Source organism: Procambarus clarkii, chromosome 22, assembly GCF_040958095.1.
Source record: "Procambarus clarkii isolate CNS0578487 chromosome 22, FALCON_Pclarkii_2.0, whole genome shotgun sequence".
NCBI classification, from domain to species: domain Eukaryota; kingdom Metazoa; phylum Arthropoda; class Malacostraca; order Decapoda; family Cambaridae; genus Procambarus; species Procambarus clarkii.
In genome coordinates, this window is record NC_091171.1 from 12,179,936 (window position 1) to 12,199,602 (window position 19,667).

The following is a 19,667-nucleotide window of genomic DNA, read 5'->3' on the forward strand; positions in this document are numbered from 1 at the left end:
TACTGAACACCAGTTTCTATGGAGTGTTCACAACCGAGCCTGAGCAGCTCCCATTGTTAGAAGAGGAAATGGCCCAAGATGAGAGACTAACAGATATAGAAGTGACAGCAGAGAAGGTAATTAAACAACTAACACTGGATGAAACTAAAGCAGTTGGACCAGATAATGTATCACCGTGGATACTAAAAGAGGCAGCGCAGGTCCTCGGCGTGCCTCTAGCAAGGATCTACAATGAGTCACTTACGAAGGGAGAGTTGCCCAGTTGCTAGAAGAAGGCAAATGTAGTACCAATTTTCAATAAAAGTGTTACAATTCGGCAGGAAGGGAACCGAACGTGTGATTCACATGGCGTTTATTCAACAAACACTGACGTCACCGGGTATAGGTGCCATGAATACAAATGAGCATCGGATCATAACATTATAAACCTAATCTTAAGTGACCTTAATCCTACACATACCTTAATCCTAACATTCCTCCCCCTGTTAATTAAATTCCACCTCTACAGGTTAGGTCTATCAGGCGGTCGTATGACTCTTCCTAATTTCCTCAACTGGGAGTCCAGACCTGTTACTTCTGGGGAACCTTCTTCTGAATTACTAACTGCAGAGTCCGTAGGGTTAACTGTATCTCCCATTACCCTCTGTTGCCCCCCTTGCTGTGCCTCCCGGTCCCCTGCAGGTGCTGCTGCCCCCTTCATTATAAGGACGGTTATCACTAGTTGCGCCCCCCCCCCCCACCTGAAGGGTCTTCAACATTCCCCCGTGAACCTTGGCATGAGCTGATCTGGATGCCTTTTCCAATGAATATTCCCAAAACTCTGCACTTGCACGGTGAAATTTGTGCGGGCTAAGACTTCCCTAATTTTCCCTTCTACAGTGTCAAATGCCGCTAATATAAAGGGAACTGATCTGGAAATGTTGAGCGGTGGCAGGCTGGGTCGGGCGCCGGGCTCCCATCACCGCCCAAGCGGCTCCAACACTAAATCGGTGAAATTAGAGAACAATGGCAAAAAATGAAGCAAGACTCGCTTTTGTGTATTGATTTCCCAAAGATTCAGTGTCGGAAGCCGAGGAAAAATGAAATGTTATTTCGGTAGAATTTACGAGGATATCCTGATGGGGGGGGAGGGAGGGAGGGTAGAGGGAGGGAGGGAGGGAGGGAGGGAGGGAGGGAGGGAGGGAGGGAGGGACAGGGTAGAGGGAGGGAAGGGGAGAATGATAAAACTAAAAAGAAAACAGAAGTTTGCAAACAGTCATAACAGGAGCGGTGTGGCTCCTGTTGATGGCCCCCAGCGACTGCTGAAGTTGTTTATAAAGGCATCAGCTTGCGAGGAGAATACTGTGTATTCACCTATATGTGCTGGTAGTGTTGAGGCTAAACTCCTGTGCCCCGCCTTGTCAGGTAAAGTTGGTTAATACATCGACTCAATTGATGCAAGTGTCATATATCTATCTTATCGTATTGGATTTTGAAGCTGTGTCGAGTTTGCTAGTACAGTTTCCCTCCCAAGCCATTCTGTTAAAAATATTAAGTTGCTGGAAAGTTCTTCCTCGGCCGACGTCTTCTGGGCCTCGCTTCCATCTCCACTATACACCCATATATCGTCTTCCACTATTTCTCATTTTCAATAATGCTTCTTTATCATCTTTGCCGAATCTTTTTCAAATTGTGTGTTGTCATGACCTCCCTCCTCGTCCATTCATCCGGTGTGATGAGTTTCACTTCCCTGACTCTTCCACTCACCTTGGGGACAAGCAGTGTTGTGTCTGCTTTCTTTAGTGCTTGCTGTGTGCCTTCACCGAAGCTGCCTGCTCAACACTCACAAATATGAACACCCACATTGTGAAGGCTTCCTTCAGAAAGTTCCCTTAAGTTTAGCTGGACTTTCTCCAGTTAACCTGTACTGCAGAGGCTGTTGACTGACATGTTCCCACTATATGAGCGAGTCTCCACTCTCTCGCTCCCTCAAGGTACTTCATTCCTTAGCCGCTATTTCTATTTCAGCGAGTTGTTTGTGAGATCCTACAGTACAGTATGACTGTTTTCTTGTAACTTTCATTCTCCGGGCAGATCACGTTCTAGCTGTTAATGTTTTAATGTGTTCTTACTCTTCAGTCGTTCTCTGGCGAGTGTAAATCACAGCCTCCACCAACCCGTTCTCTTTCCATTGAAGTGATTCACTTTACAGTTTACATTGCTACACTGCCTCTTCAGTATTGATGTATTGTGAAGTCTTGTTCCAGTTGACCATCAGTTTCACTCGTCCATTTTCCCTTATTTTCTTGCTTTACGATATTAACCGAGAAGTAATGCATTAGTAATTATTCCAATTATTGTAGTTTACAGTATGGCTGTTACTCAGTGTTTACAGTATGGCTGTTACTCAGTGTTTACAGTATGGCTGTTACTCAGTGTTTACAGTATGGCTGTTACTCAGTGTTTACAGTATGGCTGTTACTCAGTGTTTACAGTATGGCTGTTACTCAGTGTTTACAGTATGGCTGTTACTCGGTGTTTACAGTATGGCTGTTACTCGGTGTTTACAGTATGGCTGTTACTCGGTGTTTACAGTATGGCTGTTACTCGGTGTTTACAGTATGGCTGTTACTCGGTGTTTACAGTATGGCTGTTACTCGGTGTTTACAGTATGGCTGTTACTCGGTGTTTACAGTATGGCTGTTACTCGGTGTTTACAGTATGGCTGTTACTCGGTGTTTACAGTATGGCTGTTACTCGGTGTTTACAGTATGGCTGTTACTCGGTGTTTACAGTATGGCTGTTACTCGGTGTTTACAGTATGGCTGTTACTCGGTGTTTACAGTATGGCTGTTACTCGGTGTTTACAGTATGGCTGTTACTCGGTGTTTACAGTATGGCTGTTACTCGGTGTTTACAGTATGGCTGTTACTCGGTGTTTACAGTATGGCTGTTACTCGGTGTTTACAGTATGGCTGTTACTCGGTGTTTACAGTATGGCTGTTACTCGGTGTTTACAGTATGGCTGTTACTCGGTGTTTACAGTATGGCTGTTACTCGGTGTTTACAGTATGGCTGTTACTCGGTGTTTACAGTATGGCTGTTACTCGGTGTTTACAGTATGGCTGTTACTCGGTGTTTACAGTATGGCTGTTACTCGGTGTTTACAGTATGGCTGTTACTCGGTGTTTACAGTATGGCTGTTACTCGGTGTTTACAGTATGGCTGTTACTCGGTGTTTACAGTATGGCTGTTACTCGGTGTTTACAGTATGGCTGTTACTCGGTGTTTACAGTATGGCTGTTACTCGGTGTTTACAGTATGGCTGTTACTTGGTGTTTACAGTATGGCTGTTACTCGGTGTTTACAGTATGACTTACTCAGTGATGGTGGTATTACTTTTGTAAGGTCATTACTTTGTTCATCTGTGCTGTCTTGGCCACCCTGAGAGACTGCCCTGTTAGTCCAGTCCACTGCTCCCCGCCTCCCCCTGCGGCAGGTGTGGCGGCACTGTGCCAGGGTGAACACTGGCACCTGCTGCAGGTGTGGCGGCACTGTGCCAGGGTGAACACTGGCACCTGCTGCAGGTGTGGCGTCACTGTACCAGGGTGTACACTGGCACCTGCTGTAGGTGTGGCGTCACTGTACCAGGGTGTACACTGGCACCTGCTGTAGGTGTGGCGTCACTGTACCAGGGTGTACACTGGCACCTGCTGTAGGTGTGGCGGCACTGTGCCAGGGTGTACACTGGCACCTGCTGTAGGTGTGGCGTCACTGTGCCAGGGTGTACACTGGCACCTGCTGTAGGTGTGGCGGCACTGTGCCAGGGTGTACACTGGCACCTGCTGTAGGTGTGGCGTCACTGTACCAGGGTGTACACTGGCACCTGCTGTAGGTGTGGCGGCACTGTGCCAGGGTGTACACTGGCACCTGCTGTAGGTGTGGCGTCACTGTACCAGGGTGTACACTGGCACCTGCTGTAGGTGTGGCGGCACTGTGCCAGGGTGAACACTGGCACCTGCTGTAGGTGTGGCATCAAGCTTGGCTAAAACGCCTCCTGCGTCAACTGCCGAGTGTGTTTGTAGCTGTTCGCTGGTCTGTACCTGCTGGTGCCATTGTGTCTGCTGGTGCTCCAGCTCCCCTCTACGGTTTTTTTTTTATTTTGACTCTTCTGGGGGGCGTCTGAGGCTCTTCTTGGGAGGGGGGCGTCTGAGGCTCTTCTTGGGAGGGGGGCGTCTGAGGCTCTTCTTGGGAGGGGGGCGTCTGAGGCTCTTCTTGGGAGGGGGGCGTCTGAGGCTCTTCTTGGGAGGGGGGCGTCTGAGGCTCTTCTTGGGAGGGGGGCGTCTGAGGCTCTTCTTGGGAGGGGGGCGTCTGAGGCTCTTCTTGGGAGGGGGGCGTCTGAGGCTCTTCTTGGGAGGGGGGCGTCTGAGGCTCTTCTTGGGAGGGGGGCGTCTGAGGCTCTTCTTGGGAGGGGAGCGTCTGAGGCTCTTCTTGGGAGGGGGGCGTCTGAGGCTCTTCTTGGGAGGGGGGCGTCTGACGCTCTTCTTGGGAGGGGGGCGTCTGACGCTCTTCTTGGGAGGGGGGCGTCTGACGCTCTTCTTGGGAGGGGGGCGTCTGACGCTCTTCTTGGGAGGGGGGCGTCTGACGCTCTTCTTGGGAGGGGGGCGTCTGACGCTCTTCTTGGGAGGGGGGCGTCTGACGCTCTTCTTGGGAGGGGGGCGTCTGACGCTCTTCTTGGGAGGGGGGCGTCTGACGCTCTTCTTGGGAGGGGGGCGTCTGACGCTCTTCTTGGGAGGGGGGCGTCTGACGCTCTTCTTGGGAGGGGGGCGTCTGACGCTCTTCTTGGGAGGGGGGCGTCTGACGCTCTTCTTGGGAGGGGGGCGTCTGACGCTCTTCTTGGGAGGGGGGCGTCTGACGCTCTTCTTGGGAGGGGGGCGTCTGAGGCTCTTCTTGGGAGGGGGGCGTCTGAGGCTCTTCTTGGGAGGGGGGCGTCTGAGGCTCTTCTTGGGAGGGGGGCGTCTGAGGCTCTTCTGAGAAGAGTGAGAGAGGGGGGGGGGAGGGGAGAAGAGTGTGGGGGGAAGAAAGAGTGATACGGGAGCAGGGGGGGGGTATTCCTTGGTATACCTAAGAGCACACATAAGAGCAGGTGGGTGGTGGGGAGGTGGACCTCGAGGTTCAGGTCCTCCCACTAAGCCTCATCACGCTCATAATGAACCTGTAAGGTAAAAGTGCTCTACACATTGACCAGTTCTCTTTGATATTCAGACAAAATTCCCACACAGTGAAAGCTGTCATTGCTCTTAAAATGAGCTAATTACTCAATTATATTCGCCCGTTGAAACATTAACAGCTGGGATTATTGTTGAATGATTTTATACACGAGTGTTCCGGTCTTAATGACCGGAAACGGCAGTTTATTTCCAGCGCTACGGACTATTATTGCCAGTATGACTACTGATGGTCCAGCCCGTTCCGTTCCCAACGTCAAGAAACTGTTGTACTAAAGTGCCTTTATCCTAACCTTCCAGAGGACCCGTCTACTGAAAACGGGACGTTGCGTAAATTTCGTGACCTGCTGCTTGTTATATTGTACGATAGTTTTTAGGACTTGGGTAAAGTGTACGTCAAAATGCGACGTTGTGTTAGGAGGACGGGTAGTGTGGTGGAGAGCAGCACCCCTCTGGTCCCTGGGGGGGCGCCCACTCTGGACCCTGGGGACGCCCACTCTGGACCCTGGGGACGCCCACTCTGGTCCCTGGGGGGCGCCCACTCTGGACCCTGGGGACGCCCACTCTGGACCCTGGGGGCGCCCCCTCTGGTCCCTGGGGGCGCCCACTCTGGTCCCTGGGGGCGCCCACTCTGGTCCCTGGGGGCGTCCACTCTGGACCCTGGGGGGCGCCCACTATGGACCCTGGGGGGGGGGGGGGGGGCGCCCACTCTAGGATTTTACAAGAAATTGCTTAAGCAATTTGTGTGTTGCTTAACAGATGTTTCTTACCTGGATACTTTACCTTGAGGTGATTCCGGGACTCAGCGACCCCGCGGCCCGGTCATCGCCCAGGCCTCCTCGTTGCTAGACTGGTCTACAAAGCTGCTGGACGCGGGCGCTCACAGCCTGACGTACGAATCACAGCCTGGTTGATCAGGTATCCTTCGGAGGTGTTTTGTCTAGTTCTCTCTTGAACACTGTGAGGGGTCGGCCAGTTATGCCCCTTATGTGTAGTGGAAGCGTGTTGAACAGTCTCGGGCCTCTGATGTTGATAGAGTTCTCTCTGAGTACCTGTTGCACCTCTACTCTTCAACGGGGGTAATCTGCACATCCTGCCATGTCTCATGTGATGTTATTTATGTGTGCAGGTTTGGGACCAGCCCCTCTACTATTTTCCATGTGTAAATTATTATGTATTTCTCCCGCCTGCGCTCAAGAGAATACAGATTTAGGCTCTTTAGTCGGTCCCAATAGTTTAGATGTTTTACTTAGTGGATCCCTGCAGTAAACCTAGGGAGGGTTCTGGGAGTTCTTCTACTCTCCGAGCCAGACCCGAGGTCAGGCTTGACTTAAGATAACTTAGTCCAACAGGCTGTTGCTTGGAGCGACCCGCAGACCCACATATCCACTACAACTCGGATAGTCCGGCACTTCTTGCAAGAACTTGTCTTAAGTGCCTCTTAAATACATCCACCTTTGTTCCAGCAATATTTCTAATTCTTGCTGGGAGGTTGTTGAACAGCTTTGGACCTCTGTGCCTATGGCACCGCTATTCCTCAATGGTTCTATTCTGCATTTCTTTCCGTATCTTTCGTTCCAGTATGTTGTGATTCTACTGTTCAAATTTGGGACGTGGCCTTCTAGTATCTTCCATGTATATAACATTTGATACCTTTCTCGTCTCCTTTCCAGAGAGTACATTTTGAGAGCTTTGAGACGGCCACAATAATTTAGATGTTTTATCGTGTTTATGCGAGCCGTATATGTTCTCTGTATTCCCTCTAATTCAGAGATCTCTCCTGCACAGAAAGGTGAAGCGAGTACCGAGCAGGGTCTCAGGATTTGAACATTCTCAAAATCTATCTATAATTTTCATGGCCGCCGTTATATTTGATCCGTTATGTTCACTAAATGTCAGGTCGCCAGACATCATAATTCCCAGAGCTATTATATGTTGCTTTCCATCTACGAATAGGTCTGCTTGTGTCCTGTACCCTGTGTTTCTTTTAAGTTCCTGGTTTACACCATACGTCAGTACCTGGAACTTGTCACCGTTAAACATCATGTTATTTTCAGTTGCCCAATCGAATACTTTATTTATATCTGCCAGCAGTTTGTGTCTTCTGCAGAGGCAATTTTCATGCTGATTTTTGTATCATCTGCAGAAGATGACACGAAGCTGTGAATAGTATATTTTTTCTATATCAGAGATAAGAATGAGAAATAGCAGCGGTGTAAGGATTGAGCCCTGGGGTACAGAGCTGTTCACTGCACTTGGGCTTCCTCTTATTTAATTGACCGTCACTCTTTGCATACTGTTTGACAAACTTGAAATCCAACGCCCTTGCCAGTTAGCCCATAAATTGAGATCCATATAGGACTATCATTCCATGATCATATTTGTCGAATGCCTTTACAAAGTCTGTGTATACAACATCTGCATTTTGCTTTTCCTCTAAGGCTTCTGTGATTGTCATAGTATTCACCTAGTTGTGCTTGTGGGTGTTGAGCTCTGCTCTTTCGGCCCGCCTCTCAACTATTAATCAACTGTTACTAACTTACTATTTTTTTACACACACACACACACACACACACACACACACACACACACACACACACACACACACACACACACACACACAGGAAGCAGCCCGTGACAGCTGACTAATTCCCAGGTACCTATTTACTGCTAGGGAACAGACGCATCAGGGTGAAAGACAATCTGCCCATTGTTTCTCGCCGGCGCCAGGAATCGAACCCCGGACCACAGGATCACGTGCCCAGAGTGCTGTCCCCTTAGCCACCGCCCCCCCCCCCCCTAGTGGTTGAGTAACTGTAACAGACAGGATCTTCCCGCTCTAAATCCATGTTGTCCTGTGTTGTGAAGTTCATTGTTTCATAAAACTGAAAATTTGATTGCTAATTACTCTTTCAAAAACCTATTATATTACACTGAGCGCTTGCACTACTGGTACTTTATATCTTTATGAATATTGAATTCCACGAGTCAGGACCAGGGGCTGAGTGCATGGGAGTATGTTGTCAATTTGTCTTTCAAAGTCTTCAGAGTTCGTGTTAACATTAGTTATATTATCTGAAGCTTGGATGTCATTCATAACGAAGCTATGAAATGATTGAAATTGAGTTGATTGCATAACCCATCTCGCTTGTTAGTTATCTTGGCCCTACTACCGTTATTAATGTTAGTTTGCGCTTCAATGATCTTGTGGTCTGAGTATGTAATCTGAGATTGTTGTCTGATTAGTTCATCATTGTTTAAGATCAGGTCTAGTGTGTTTTCGTTCCTAGTTGGTTCTGTAATCTGTTGGTCGAGTTCTAACGTATCTGAGAAAGTTTACAATTAAAGAAAATGGGTTACAGTTGATAAAGTAGGTAAGAGGTAGATATAAGGGGGTAGAAAAGATACAAGTAGAAAGGAAGTGCTAGGAGGAGGAAAGGAAGGGGGGCAGGGAAGGAATAGAGGAAGAGTGGAAAGAAAGGAAGGAGGAGGAAGAGGAAAGGCTAGAAGGAGAGGGCTGAAGGAAAGAGGTGGAAAGTGCTGCCACCATCCATTCAAGAGTTATTTATAAGACAAGGAATGGAATTTGTCTCTCCAATGTTAACTGATGTTATCAAGTAACATGTGTACTCGTGTAAATCATATAGTCAACAATCTCTAATTCATTATCTTTAGCAAGTAAACCTCATAATGATCTCCACTCTAGCTTTGACTATATCATAAGTGAAAGCCCCTTATGCCATAGCGATAAAGCCATAGACATGAATCAAAGATTTAGGGATCAGAATTATAGACAATTTAAAAGTTAATCAGTTAGATATTTATTATTATATATTCACTCGTATAGGGATCAGAATTCAACCATTTCACTTGATGTTCAAATGTCAATTGTAATTCAGAATTTGAGTCACCATAAAGAATTTGCGGGCAACTACGGCTGACTGCCCCTGCAAATCACACAACATAACTTTGAAAAATGCCACATACATCAACCTTGCCGTTCCCTCTGATGACGAGCAAAACTAATCGTGGAACAACTAGAGTCACACGCTATCTTAACATCGAGGAAGACTACATAGAGAAATAGAAACCAATGAATTAAAGCTACAAGAATCATACAAAATCCAAGAGGCATAGAGAGCAAAAGCCCATTAGTGAAATGGAGATAAATCCGAAATATTTGTTCTCCTATACAAAATAAAGATAAAAAACCACATCTAGTATCGGGCCCCTGCGAAAGGTAGATGGAACTTTCACAGATGACAACAAAGAAATGAGCGAGTTACTGATACTGGCCTTATCCCTGACATACTAAAAACAGCAGAGATAGCACCACTCCATAAAGGAGGAAATAAGGCAGAAGCAAAAAATTAGACCAATAGCATTAACATCGCACATCATAAAAATATTACTTCTTGGCACTCTTTCAAATATCACAAAATACATGGAATCACAGCATCGCCATAACCCCGGACAACATGGTTTCAGAACAGGGCGCTCTTGCCTGTCGCAGTTGCTGGACCACTATGGTATGGCATTAGATGCTATGGAAGACAAACAAAACGCTGATGTAATTTACAGAGATTTCGCAAAAGCCTTTGACAAATGTGACCATGGTGTTATTGCATATAAAATGCGTCCACAAGGAATTACCGGAAAAATAGGCAGATGGATCTACAATTTCCTGACTAACAGAACCCAATGTGTAATAGTCAAAAAAATAAAATCCGGCCCATCAACCGTGAAGAGCTCGGTCCCCCAGGGTACTGTGCTTGCTCCAGTACTTTTTCTCATCCTCATATCGGACATAGACAAGAACACAACCTATAGCACTGTATCATCCTTTGCAGATGACACTAGGATCTTCATGTGAGTAGGCAACATAAGAGGACACGGCAAACCTCCAGTCAGACGTAAATCAGGTCTTTTTATGGGCTACAGAAAATAATATGGTGTCTAACGAGGATAAGTTCCAGCTCATGCGCTACGGAAAAAATGAAAATATAAGAACGGAAACCATGTACAAAACTCAGACAAATCATAACAGAACGAAAAGGCAATGTAAAGGATCTGGGTGTACTCATGTCGGAAGACCTTACCTTTAAAGAACACAATAAAGTAGCCGTCACAACTGCAAGAAAAATGACAGGTTGAATAACAAGAACTTTTCACACTAGAGATGCTATACCGATGATGATACTTTTCAAGACGCTAGTGCTCTCTAGAGTAGAGTACTGCTGCACAATGACACCACCTTTCAAAGCTGGAGAAATTGCTGACCTGGAGAGCGTGCAGAGATCCTTTACTGCTAGAATCCACTCAGTAAAACATCTAAACTATTGGGACCGACTAAAGAGCCTAAAACTGTACTCCCTTGAGCGCAGGCGGGAGAAATACATAATAATTTACACGTGGAAAATAGTAGAGGGTTTGATCCCAAACCTGCACACAGAAATAACACCACATGAGACCAGGAGGCATGGTAGGATGTGCAGAATACCCCTTTTGAAAAGCAGAGGTGCAACAGGTACTCTGAGAGAGAACTATCAACATCAGAGGCCCGAGACTGTTCAACACGCTTACACTACACATAAGGGACATAACTGGCCGACCCCTCACAGTGTTCAAGAGAGAACTTGACAAACATCTCCAAAGGATACCTGATCAACCAGGCTGTGATTCATACGTCAGGCTGTGAGCGGCCGCGTCCAACAGCTTTGTAGACCAGTCTAGCAACGAGGAGGCCTGGGCGATGACCGGGCCGCGGGGACGCTAAGCCCCGAAACCATCGTAAGGTAAGGGTTCAACTCACCAAAGTCAGAGTATAAGAGGGGGGTGGGGGATGGGGGGAGGGCATGGCTGACATTCAATGTCCCCCCCCCCCCCAGCCTGGGACAGGCCTAGTCTGGGCTGCTGGAGCCAGGCCACCACCTCTCTCAAATTGGATCAAGTTGATCTTTCTGCCTGTTCTCTCTTGTATGCTCTACCCCTCTTTCTGCCTTCCTCTAAGTAGTTTTCAGGAATATCATATTGGTCTTCCTGTCTATAACGTTGTGCTCCTCTCGTGTAGAAATCCAGGCACTGAAGAGTCTTAACTTTTTTTTCATTAATTGAAAATTTGCATAGTGTTGGGTGGAAGTATCTGCACTGTTCCAAAACGGCATGTACCCGTGCCCAAGATGTTCCTGCATTTTCGGGGATTCATGAAATGCATTTTGTGCCTTTAGGCCCCATATTTGCATATTCGTGAGGTTCACACACTCTCACACACCATGGTCTCATCCTGTAACTACACTTTACACACACACACACACACACACACACACACACACACTCACACCTCACTCACTCACTCACTCACTCACTCACTCACTCACTCACTCACTCACTTATTTACGTATATACATTTATTCTTAAACATATATAACTATATACATGCCTTTACACACACAAACATTCATAGACATACTTATATACATACATTCATGTACATATAATTACTGTATTTGCATGCATTCATACACATCTATACATATTACACACACAAATTAACATACACAGATTAACATGTCGAGGTTTCATTGTTTTAAACTAAAGTAAGGAGGTCCAGTCTCTCCTACCTGGAGCATACCTGGAGGGAGTTTCCAGAGTTCTTCTACTCCCCGAGCCCGGCCTGAGGCCCGGTTACTTCCTAGGTGGGAAGTAGAGAGAGAAAGAGGGGGGGGGACAGAGAGAGAGACAGAGACAGAGGGGAAGAGTAGATGAATTGGAGAATAGATGAACTTGGATAGACTCGGTAGAAGTAGTGTCTGGAGAGTAGATGAGCTTGGGTAGATCCGGTAGATGCCATGCGACTAGCCACAGTAGACGGGTACCGTGACGCCGGTATTGACTTTGTAACTTAACGTAATTACCCGATTTATACATTAATTATTGTTGTTACCTGTGAGATAGTTACTGTTTAAGAGCTGTGTGGTAGTGAAGATGGTTGTACCGCCGCTTGTTATACTGCGTCTTGTGAGTTGTGTAATATTTACAACTTGAACTTATCTTAAAATACCTCCTCCCTTGTTTTGATTACAAAGCAAGGGAAATGGTAACTATTGACTCCAGATATAGAGACATCACTTGGGAAATGAAAGAGTAATGCTTGGCTACTGTTCTAAATTACTGTATATAATAAACAATTAAATCTAACTAAGGAAATGTACATGCTGACTAAATCTAGACCTACAGCCAGTGCGAAGACTACCATGCTGGAGAAGGGTAAAGTGCACTGGTATTCAACTTGGCAAGTATTCTCCTTCACTCATAAGTTCACTGTAGAGTCACTCGCCCCGCTCCCAAGTGGAGTTCACTCGTCCTCTCCGTCCACTGCTGCTATCCTCACATCTGGTCTCTATCCTAATTGAATATCCTGGAGCCGCCATGAGACTATTCAATTTTCCTTTTACTGTTACGCTAAATTAAAAAGTTTCTCACATAACTGTCTCCTCAGTATCTGAGGCTTCCACACGTGTCCCTTTCCTGTGCTATTGTGAACATTCCCTCTTTCTCCATCCTATCAATCCCTCCCCCTCTAAATAGTATGTTTTGTCATGTCTCCTCTCTTTTGTAGCATCGTTAGGGCCAGTGTACTTTTTTGGGGTTGTGCTTATACGTCGGGGCTGCATACTTTAGGACTGGTCTCTTGTAGGTTGTGTAGTGTTCTGAATGCCCCCTTATTGCGGTTTCTGAAGTCTGTTGTGGTGGTGACAGGTTTAAAGTACACCACCTCCGTCGTAAGACTTATCTTGTTGTAAAGCCCTACTACTACTAATACAACTACTACTACTACCGCCGCCGCCGCCGCCGCGAATGATAAAAAGGATCAAATAATAAACATCTAGATGACAATTAAGAGTTTATTGAACAGACAATAAAACTGGAACACATCCTGGTGGGTGGGAGGTCTTGCCTCAAGACCAGCAACTGAAGGATGGCACCAAATGTGCTGAGTACTGCGGGAACCGGTGGGTGCGTAGTACACATGCACATCCATCCATCTCCGCCTTCATTCTTAATCTAACCTAACTGGCATCCCGAGGCACTGGTGCCACAGCCGTGCTGAGCCTTCTCCACACAACACTCTTAAAGCCTCCTTCATGACAGTCAAAGCTTGGGTCCACAAGGCCCAGCCACTCCAAGTACCCATAATTAGGGGAAATAAGGAGGGAACTATCAAGGGAAAGAGCCAAGCCCTTACGACTATATAGCACTGGGAAGGGGTCAGGATAAGGATTTGGGATGGGACGGGGGGGGAGGAGGAAGGGTACCCAACCACTTTGGACGATCGGGGTTTGAACGCTGACCTAATGACTTGGCGCGTTCTCCTGATAGTTGCCTTCCCTTGCCAATAGGGGCTCCTACTTTAGCCCTTAAGTTGACAAAAGGTCTATTGACCTGGAGGAATACTTGTAAATTGTCAGTTGTTTATGTCGGCAACTTGAAGCACTTTAACTTCTTCGTTAATAATAATAATAATAATAATAATAATAATAATAATAATAATAGGATCCTCTGTCCATGAGGAAGAACCATTGTTTTCTTTGTTTTTAATTTACCCCAAGTATTATAATAATAATAGGTTTATGCCCGGTGTAACACTTGCATATGTAAGCATAAAGTGTGACTTAATATTGTCTGGACTGTTTAACGTGTTCCCTGAGGATGGAGACTGGACTTAATATTGTCTAGACTGTTAACGTTGGAGATTGGACTTAATAGCTGCTACAATGTACTCACAATATAGTGTATAATGGTAACACCCGTTGTGATGAGTGGTAACGGTATCCTCAGCCCCGCTATTGTGACGTGTGTGCCTTCTAGTTCTGGGAGGAGCCTAACTTTAGTGTTGCTGTTAACATTAACTTAACTCCTAAGTTGTACTATAGGCTGGTCCCAGTCACATAACCCAGCCTACCTCCCGGTAACTGGGGTTGTTTATCAGTGTCACACACGGTAATGTTATGAACAATAAGGTCTTGCAAGATCACCCTTCCATTAGTGTTGCAGTGACCATCAGTAACAGCAGCGTGACAGCATCACTCACCCGTACATATCACAGCAGTGTTGCCTGCAGACTTTGGTAGCATGTCTGCTGTAAGTGCCCCTCGTCGTGCAGACATGTTACACCTTACACAATGACCATTTGCAGTTTGTAACCTAAATTTTCGATAGTGAATACTCTTACTCCTGAGAGCTTAAATTAATCTACAGATTAATCCACTCTTACCATGAGAGTCGGCCAGTTGTGAGAGCCGGGTATCTTGGACGGAACTTGTTGATAGTTGTGGTGTAGGCGTTCGAGGCTCCTGCAAACACGTCCACCTCCTTCACTTTAGCATTCAGCACTACGGTATAGCATCCTGAGACTAACACTTAGAATGTTCCAAGAAAGAAACTTGACTGTTATGTTTGAGCCATGGTGAGGTATCAAGGGAATGATACTTAACCATGGCTTACTGTATGGCAGGGAGGGAGTGAAGGTGGGTGTGTGAGGGGCAGGGAGGGAGTGTGGAGGGAGTGAAGGTGGGTGTGTGAGGGGGGCAGGGAGGGAGTGTGGAGGGAGGGAAGGTGTGTGTGTGTGTGTGTGGGGCAGGGAGGGAGTGTGGAGGGAGGGAAGGTGTGTGTGTGTGGGGCAGGGAGGGAGTGTGGAGGGAGGGAAGGGGTGTGTGTGTGGGGCAGGGAGGGAGTGTGGAGGGAGGGGAGGTGTGTGTGTGAGGGGGGGCAGGGAGGGAGTGTGGAGGGAGGGAAGGTGTGTGTGTGTGGGGGGGGGCAGGGAGGGAGTGTGGAGGGAGGGAAGGTGTGTGTGTGTGGGGCAGGGAGGGAGTGTGGAGGGAGGGAAGGTGTGTGTGTGGGGGGGGGGCAGGGAGGGAGGGAGTGTGGAGGGAGGGAAGGTGTGTGTGTGTGGGGCAGGGAGGGAGTGTGGAGGGAGGGAAGGTGTGTGTGTGTGGGGCAGGGAGGGAGTGTGGAGGGAGGGAAGGTGTGTGTGTGTGGGGGGGGGCAGGGAGGGAGTGTGGAGGGAGGGAAGGTGTGTGTGTGTGGGGCAGGGAGGGAGTGTGGAGGGAGGGAAGGTGTGTGTGTGTGGGGCAGGGAGGGAGTGTGGAGGGAGGGAAGGTGTGTGTGTGTGGGGCAGGGAGGGAGTGTGGAGGGAGGGAAGGTGTGTGTGTGTGGGGGGGGGGCAGGGAGGGAGTGTGGAGGGAGGGAAGGTGTGTGTGTGTGTGGGGCAGGGAGGGAGTGTGGAGGGAGGGAAGGTGTGTGTGTGGGGGGGGGCAGGGAGGGAGTGTGGAGGGAGGGAAGGTGTGTGTGTGGGGGGGGGGCAGGGAGGGAGTGTGGAGGGAGGGAAGGTGTGTGTGTGGGGGGGGGCAGGGAGGGAGTGTGGAGGGAGGGAAGGTGTGTGTGTGGGGGGGGCAGGGAGGGAGTGTGGAGGGAGGGAAGGTGTGTGTGTGTGTGGGGCAGGGAGGGAGTGTGGAGGGAGGGAAGGTGTGTGTGTGTGTGGGGCAGGGAGGGAGTGTGGAGGGAGGGAAGGTGTGTGTGTGTGGGGGGGGGGCAGGGAGGGAGTGTGGAGGGAGGGAAGGTGTGTGTGTGTGTGTGGGGCAGGGAGGGAGTGTGGAGGGAGGGAAGGGGTGTGTGTGTGTGTGGGGCAGGGAGGGAGTGTGGAGGGAGGGAAGGTGTGTGTGTGTGTGTGTGGGGCAGGGAGGGAGTGTGGAGGGAGGGAAGGGGTGTGTGTGTGGGGGGGGGGGCAGGGAGGGAGTGTGGAGGGAGGGAAGGTGTGTGTGTGGGGGGGGGCCAGGGAGGGAGGGAGTGTGGAGGGAGGGAAGGGGTGTGTGTGTGGGGGGGGGGCAGGGAGGGAGTGTGGAGGGAGGGAAGGTGTGTGTGTGGGGGGGGGGCAGGGAGGGAGTGTGGAGGGAGGGAAGGGGTGTGTGTGTGGGGGGGGGGCAGGGAGGGAGTGTGGAGGGAGTGTGGAGGGAGGGAAGGTGTGTGTGTGTGGGGGGGGGCAGGGAGGGAGTGTGGAGGGAGGGAAGGTGTGTGTGTGGGGGGCAGGGAGGGAGTGTGGAGGGAGGGAAGGTGTGTGTGTGGGGGGCAGGGAGGGAGTGTGGAGGGAGGGAAGGTGTGTGTGTGTGGGGCAGGGAGGGAGTGTGGAGGGAGGGAAGGTGTGTGTGTGGGGGGCAGGGAGGGAGTGTGGAGGGAGGGAAGGTGTGTGTGTGGGGGGGGGGGCAGGGAGGGAGTGTGGAGGGAGGGAAGGTGTGTGTGTGGGGGGGGGGCAGGGAGGGAGTGTGGAGGGAGGGAAGGTGTGTGTGTGTGTGGGGGGCAGGGAGGGAGTGTGGAGGGAGGGAAGGTGTGTGTGTGGGGGGCAGGGAGGGAGTGTGGAGGGAGGGAAGGTGTGTGTGTGTGGGGCAGGGAGGGAGTGTGGAGGGAGGGAAGGTGTGTGTGTGGGGGGCAGGGAGGGAGTGTGGAGGGAGGGAAGGTGTGTGTGTGGGGGGGGGGCAGGGAGGGAGTGTGGAGGGAGGGAAGGTGTGTGTGTGGGGGGGGGGCAGGGAGGGAGTGTGGAGGGAGGGAAGGTGTGTGTGTGGGGGGGGGCAGGGAGGGAGTGTGGAGGGAGGGAAGGTGTGTGTGTGGGGGGGCAGGGAGGGAGTGTGGAGGGAGGGAAGGTGTGTGTGTGTGTGGGGCAGGGAGGGAGTGTGGAGGGAGGGAAGGTGTGTGTGTGTGTGGGGCAGGGAGGGAGTGTGGAGGGAGGGAAGGTGTGTGTGTGTGGGGGGGGGGCAGGGAGGGAGTGTGGAGGGAGGGAAGGTGTGTGTGTGTGTGTGGGGCAGGGAGGGAGTGTGGAGGGAGGGAAGGGGTGTGTGTGTGTGTGGGGCAGGGAGGGAGTGTGGAGGGAGGGAAGGTGTGTGTGTGTGTGTGTGGGGCAGGGAGGGAGTGTGGAGGGAGGGAAGGGGTGTGTGTGTGGGGGGGGGGGGCAGGGAGGGAGTGTGGAGGGAGGGAAGGTGTGTGTGTGGGGGGGGGCCAGGGAGGGAGGGAGTGTGGAGGGAGGGAAGGTGTGTGTGTGTGTGGGGCAGGGAGGGAGTGTGGAGGGAGGGGAGGTGTGTGTGTGGGGGGGGGCAGGGAGGGAGTGTGGAGGGAGGGAAGGGGTGTGTGTGTGGGGGGGGGCAGGGAGGGAGTGTGGAGGGAGTGTGGAGGGAGGGAAGGTGTGTGTGTGTGGGGGGGGGCAGGGAGGGAGTGTGGAGGGAGGGAAGGTGTGTGTGTGGGGGGCAGGGAGGGAGTGTGGAGGGAGGGAAGGTGTGTGTGTGGGGGGCAGGGAGGGAGTGTGGAGGGAGGGAAGGTGTGTGTGTGTGGGGCAGGGAGGGAGTGTGGAGGGAGGGAAGGTGTGTGTGTGGGGGGCAGGGAGGGAGTGTGGAGGGAGGGAAGGTGTGTGTGTGTGTGTGTGGGGCAGGGAGGGTGTGTGGAGGGAGGGAAGGTGTGTGTGTGGGGGGGGGCAGGGAGGGAGTGTGGAGGGAGAGAAGGTGTGTGTGTGGGGGGGGGGCAGGGAGGGAGTGTGGAGGGAGGGAAGGTGTGTGTGTGTGGGGGGGGGCAGGGAGGGAGTGTGGAGGGAGGGAAGGTGTGTGTGTGGGGAGGGGGCAGGGAGGGAGTGTGGAGGGAGGGAAGGTGTGTGTGTGGGGGGGGGCAGGGAGGGAGTGTGGAGGGAGGGAAGGTGTGTGTGTGTGGGGGGGGGCAGGGAGGGAGTGTGGAGGGAGGGAAGGTGTGTGTGTGGGGAGGGGGCAGGGAGGGAGTGTGGAGGGAGGGAAGGTGTGTGTGTGTGGGGGGGGGCAGGGAGGGAGTGTGGAGGGAGGGAAGGTGTGTGTGTGTGGGGGGGGGCAGGGAGGGAGTGTGGAGGGAGGGAAGGTGTGTGTGTGTGGGGAGGGGGCAGAGAGGGAGTGTGGAGGGAGGGAAGGTGTGGAGGGAGGGAAGGTGTGGAGGGAGGGAAGGTGTGTGTGGAGGGAGGAAGGGAAGTACCGTGAACTGTGGAGTGGGATGAAGGAAAACAAAAAGTTTTGTTTACAATGTGGAGGGATTTTGTGTCATCATCATTAAATACATCATCTGTCCTCTGCTCCTTCAATGTTAGAGAGGGAGGGAGAGGGAGAGAGGGAGAGGGAGAGAGAGGAGAGGGGAAGGCACAGTCAGCGAGAGAGAGATACAATTACAGGCGACAAAGCGGGAGAAAATGTATTCCTGAAATGAGGACAGGTTAGTGAAGGGCAGTTGAAGGGATGGAGGGTTAGTGTAAGACAGTTGAAGGGATGGAGGGTTAGTGAAGGGCAGTTGAAGGGATGGAGGGTTAGTGTAAGACAGTTGAAGGGATGGAGGGTTAGTGTAAGACAGTTGAAGGGATGGAGGGTTAGTGAAGGGCAGTTGAAGGGATGGAGGGTTAGTGTAAGACAGTTGAAGGGATGGAGGGTTAGTGAAGGACAGTTGAGGGGATGGAGGGTTAGTGTAAGACAGTTGAAGGGATGGAGGGTTAGTGTAAGACAGTTGAGGGGATGGAGGGTTAGTGAAGGACAGTTGAAGGGCTGGAGGGTTAGTGTAAGACAGTTGAAGGGATGGAGGGTTAGTGTAAGACAGTTGAAGGGATGGAGGGTTAGTGTAAGACAGTTGAAGGGATGGAGGGTTAGTGTAAGACAGTTGAAGGGATGGAGGGTTAGTGAAGGGCAGTTGAAGGGATGGAGGGTTAGTGTAAGACAGTTGAAGGGATGGAGGGTTAGTGTAAGACAGTTGAAGGGATGGAGGGTTAGTGTAAGACAGTTGAAGGGATGGAGGGTTAGTGTAAGACAGTTGAAGGGATGGAGGGTTAGTGTAAGACAGTTGAAGGGATGGAGGGTTAGTGTAAGACAGTTGAAGGGATGGAGGGTTAGTGTAAGACAGTTGAAGGGATGGAGGGTTAGTGTAAGACAGTTGAGGGGATGGAGGGTTAGTGTAAGACAGTTGAGGGGATGGAGGGTTAGTGAAGGGCAGTTGAAGGGATGGAGGGTTAGTGTAAGACAGTTGAAGGGATGGAGGGTTAGTGTAAGACAGTTGAAGGGATGGAGGGTTAGTGAAGGGCAGTTGAGGGGATGGAGGGTTAGTGTAAGACAGTTGAAGGGATGGAGGGTTAGTGAAGGGCAGTTGAAGGGATGGAGGGTTAGTGTAAGACAGTTGAAGGGATGGAGGGTTAGTGAAGGGCAGTTGAAGGGATGGAGGGTTAGTGTAAGACAGTTGAAGGGATGGAGGGTTAGTGAAGGGCAGTTGAAGGGATGGAGGGTTAGTGAAGGACAGTTGAGGGGATGGAGGGTTAGTGTAAGACAGTTGAAGGGATGGAGGGTTAGTGAAGGGCAGTTGAAGGGATGGAGGGTTAGTGTAAGACAGTTGAAGGGATGGAGGGTTAGTGAAGGGCAGTTGAAGGGA

The 19,667-nt window shown here is 50.4% G+C and overlaps 1 protein-coding gene across 1 annotated transcript in view; it reads right to left on the bottom strand.

Annotated features, from left to right (window-relative positions):
* Positions 1 to 19,667, bottom strand: part of LOC138367396 (uncharacterized protein DKFZp434B061-like) — a 78,261-nt gene that overhangs the window by 33,135 nt on the left and 25,459 nt on the right. Inside the window, exon 2 of the mRNA XM_069329039.1 lies at positions 4,083 to 5,009. Coding sequence (XP_069185140.1) covers positions 4,083 to 5,009 — 927 coding nt within the window. The remainder of the gene's footprint in view (positions 1 to 4,082; positions 5,010 to 19,667) is intronic.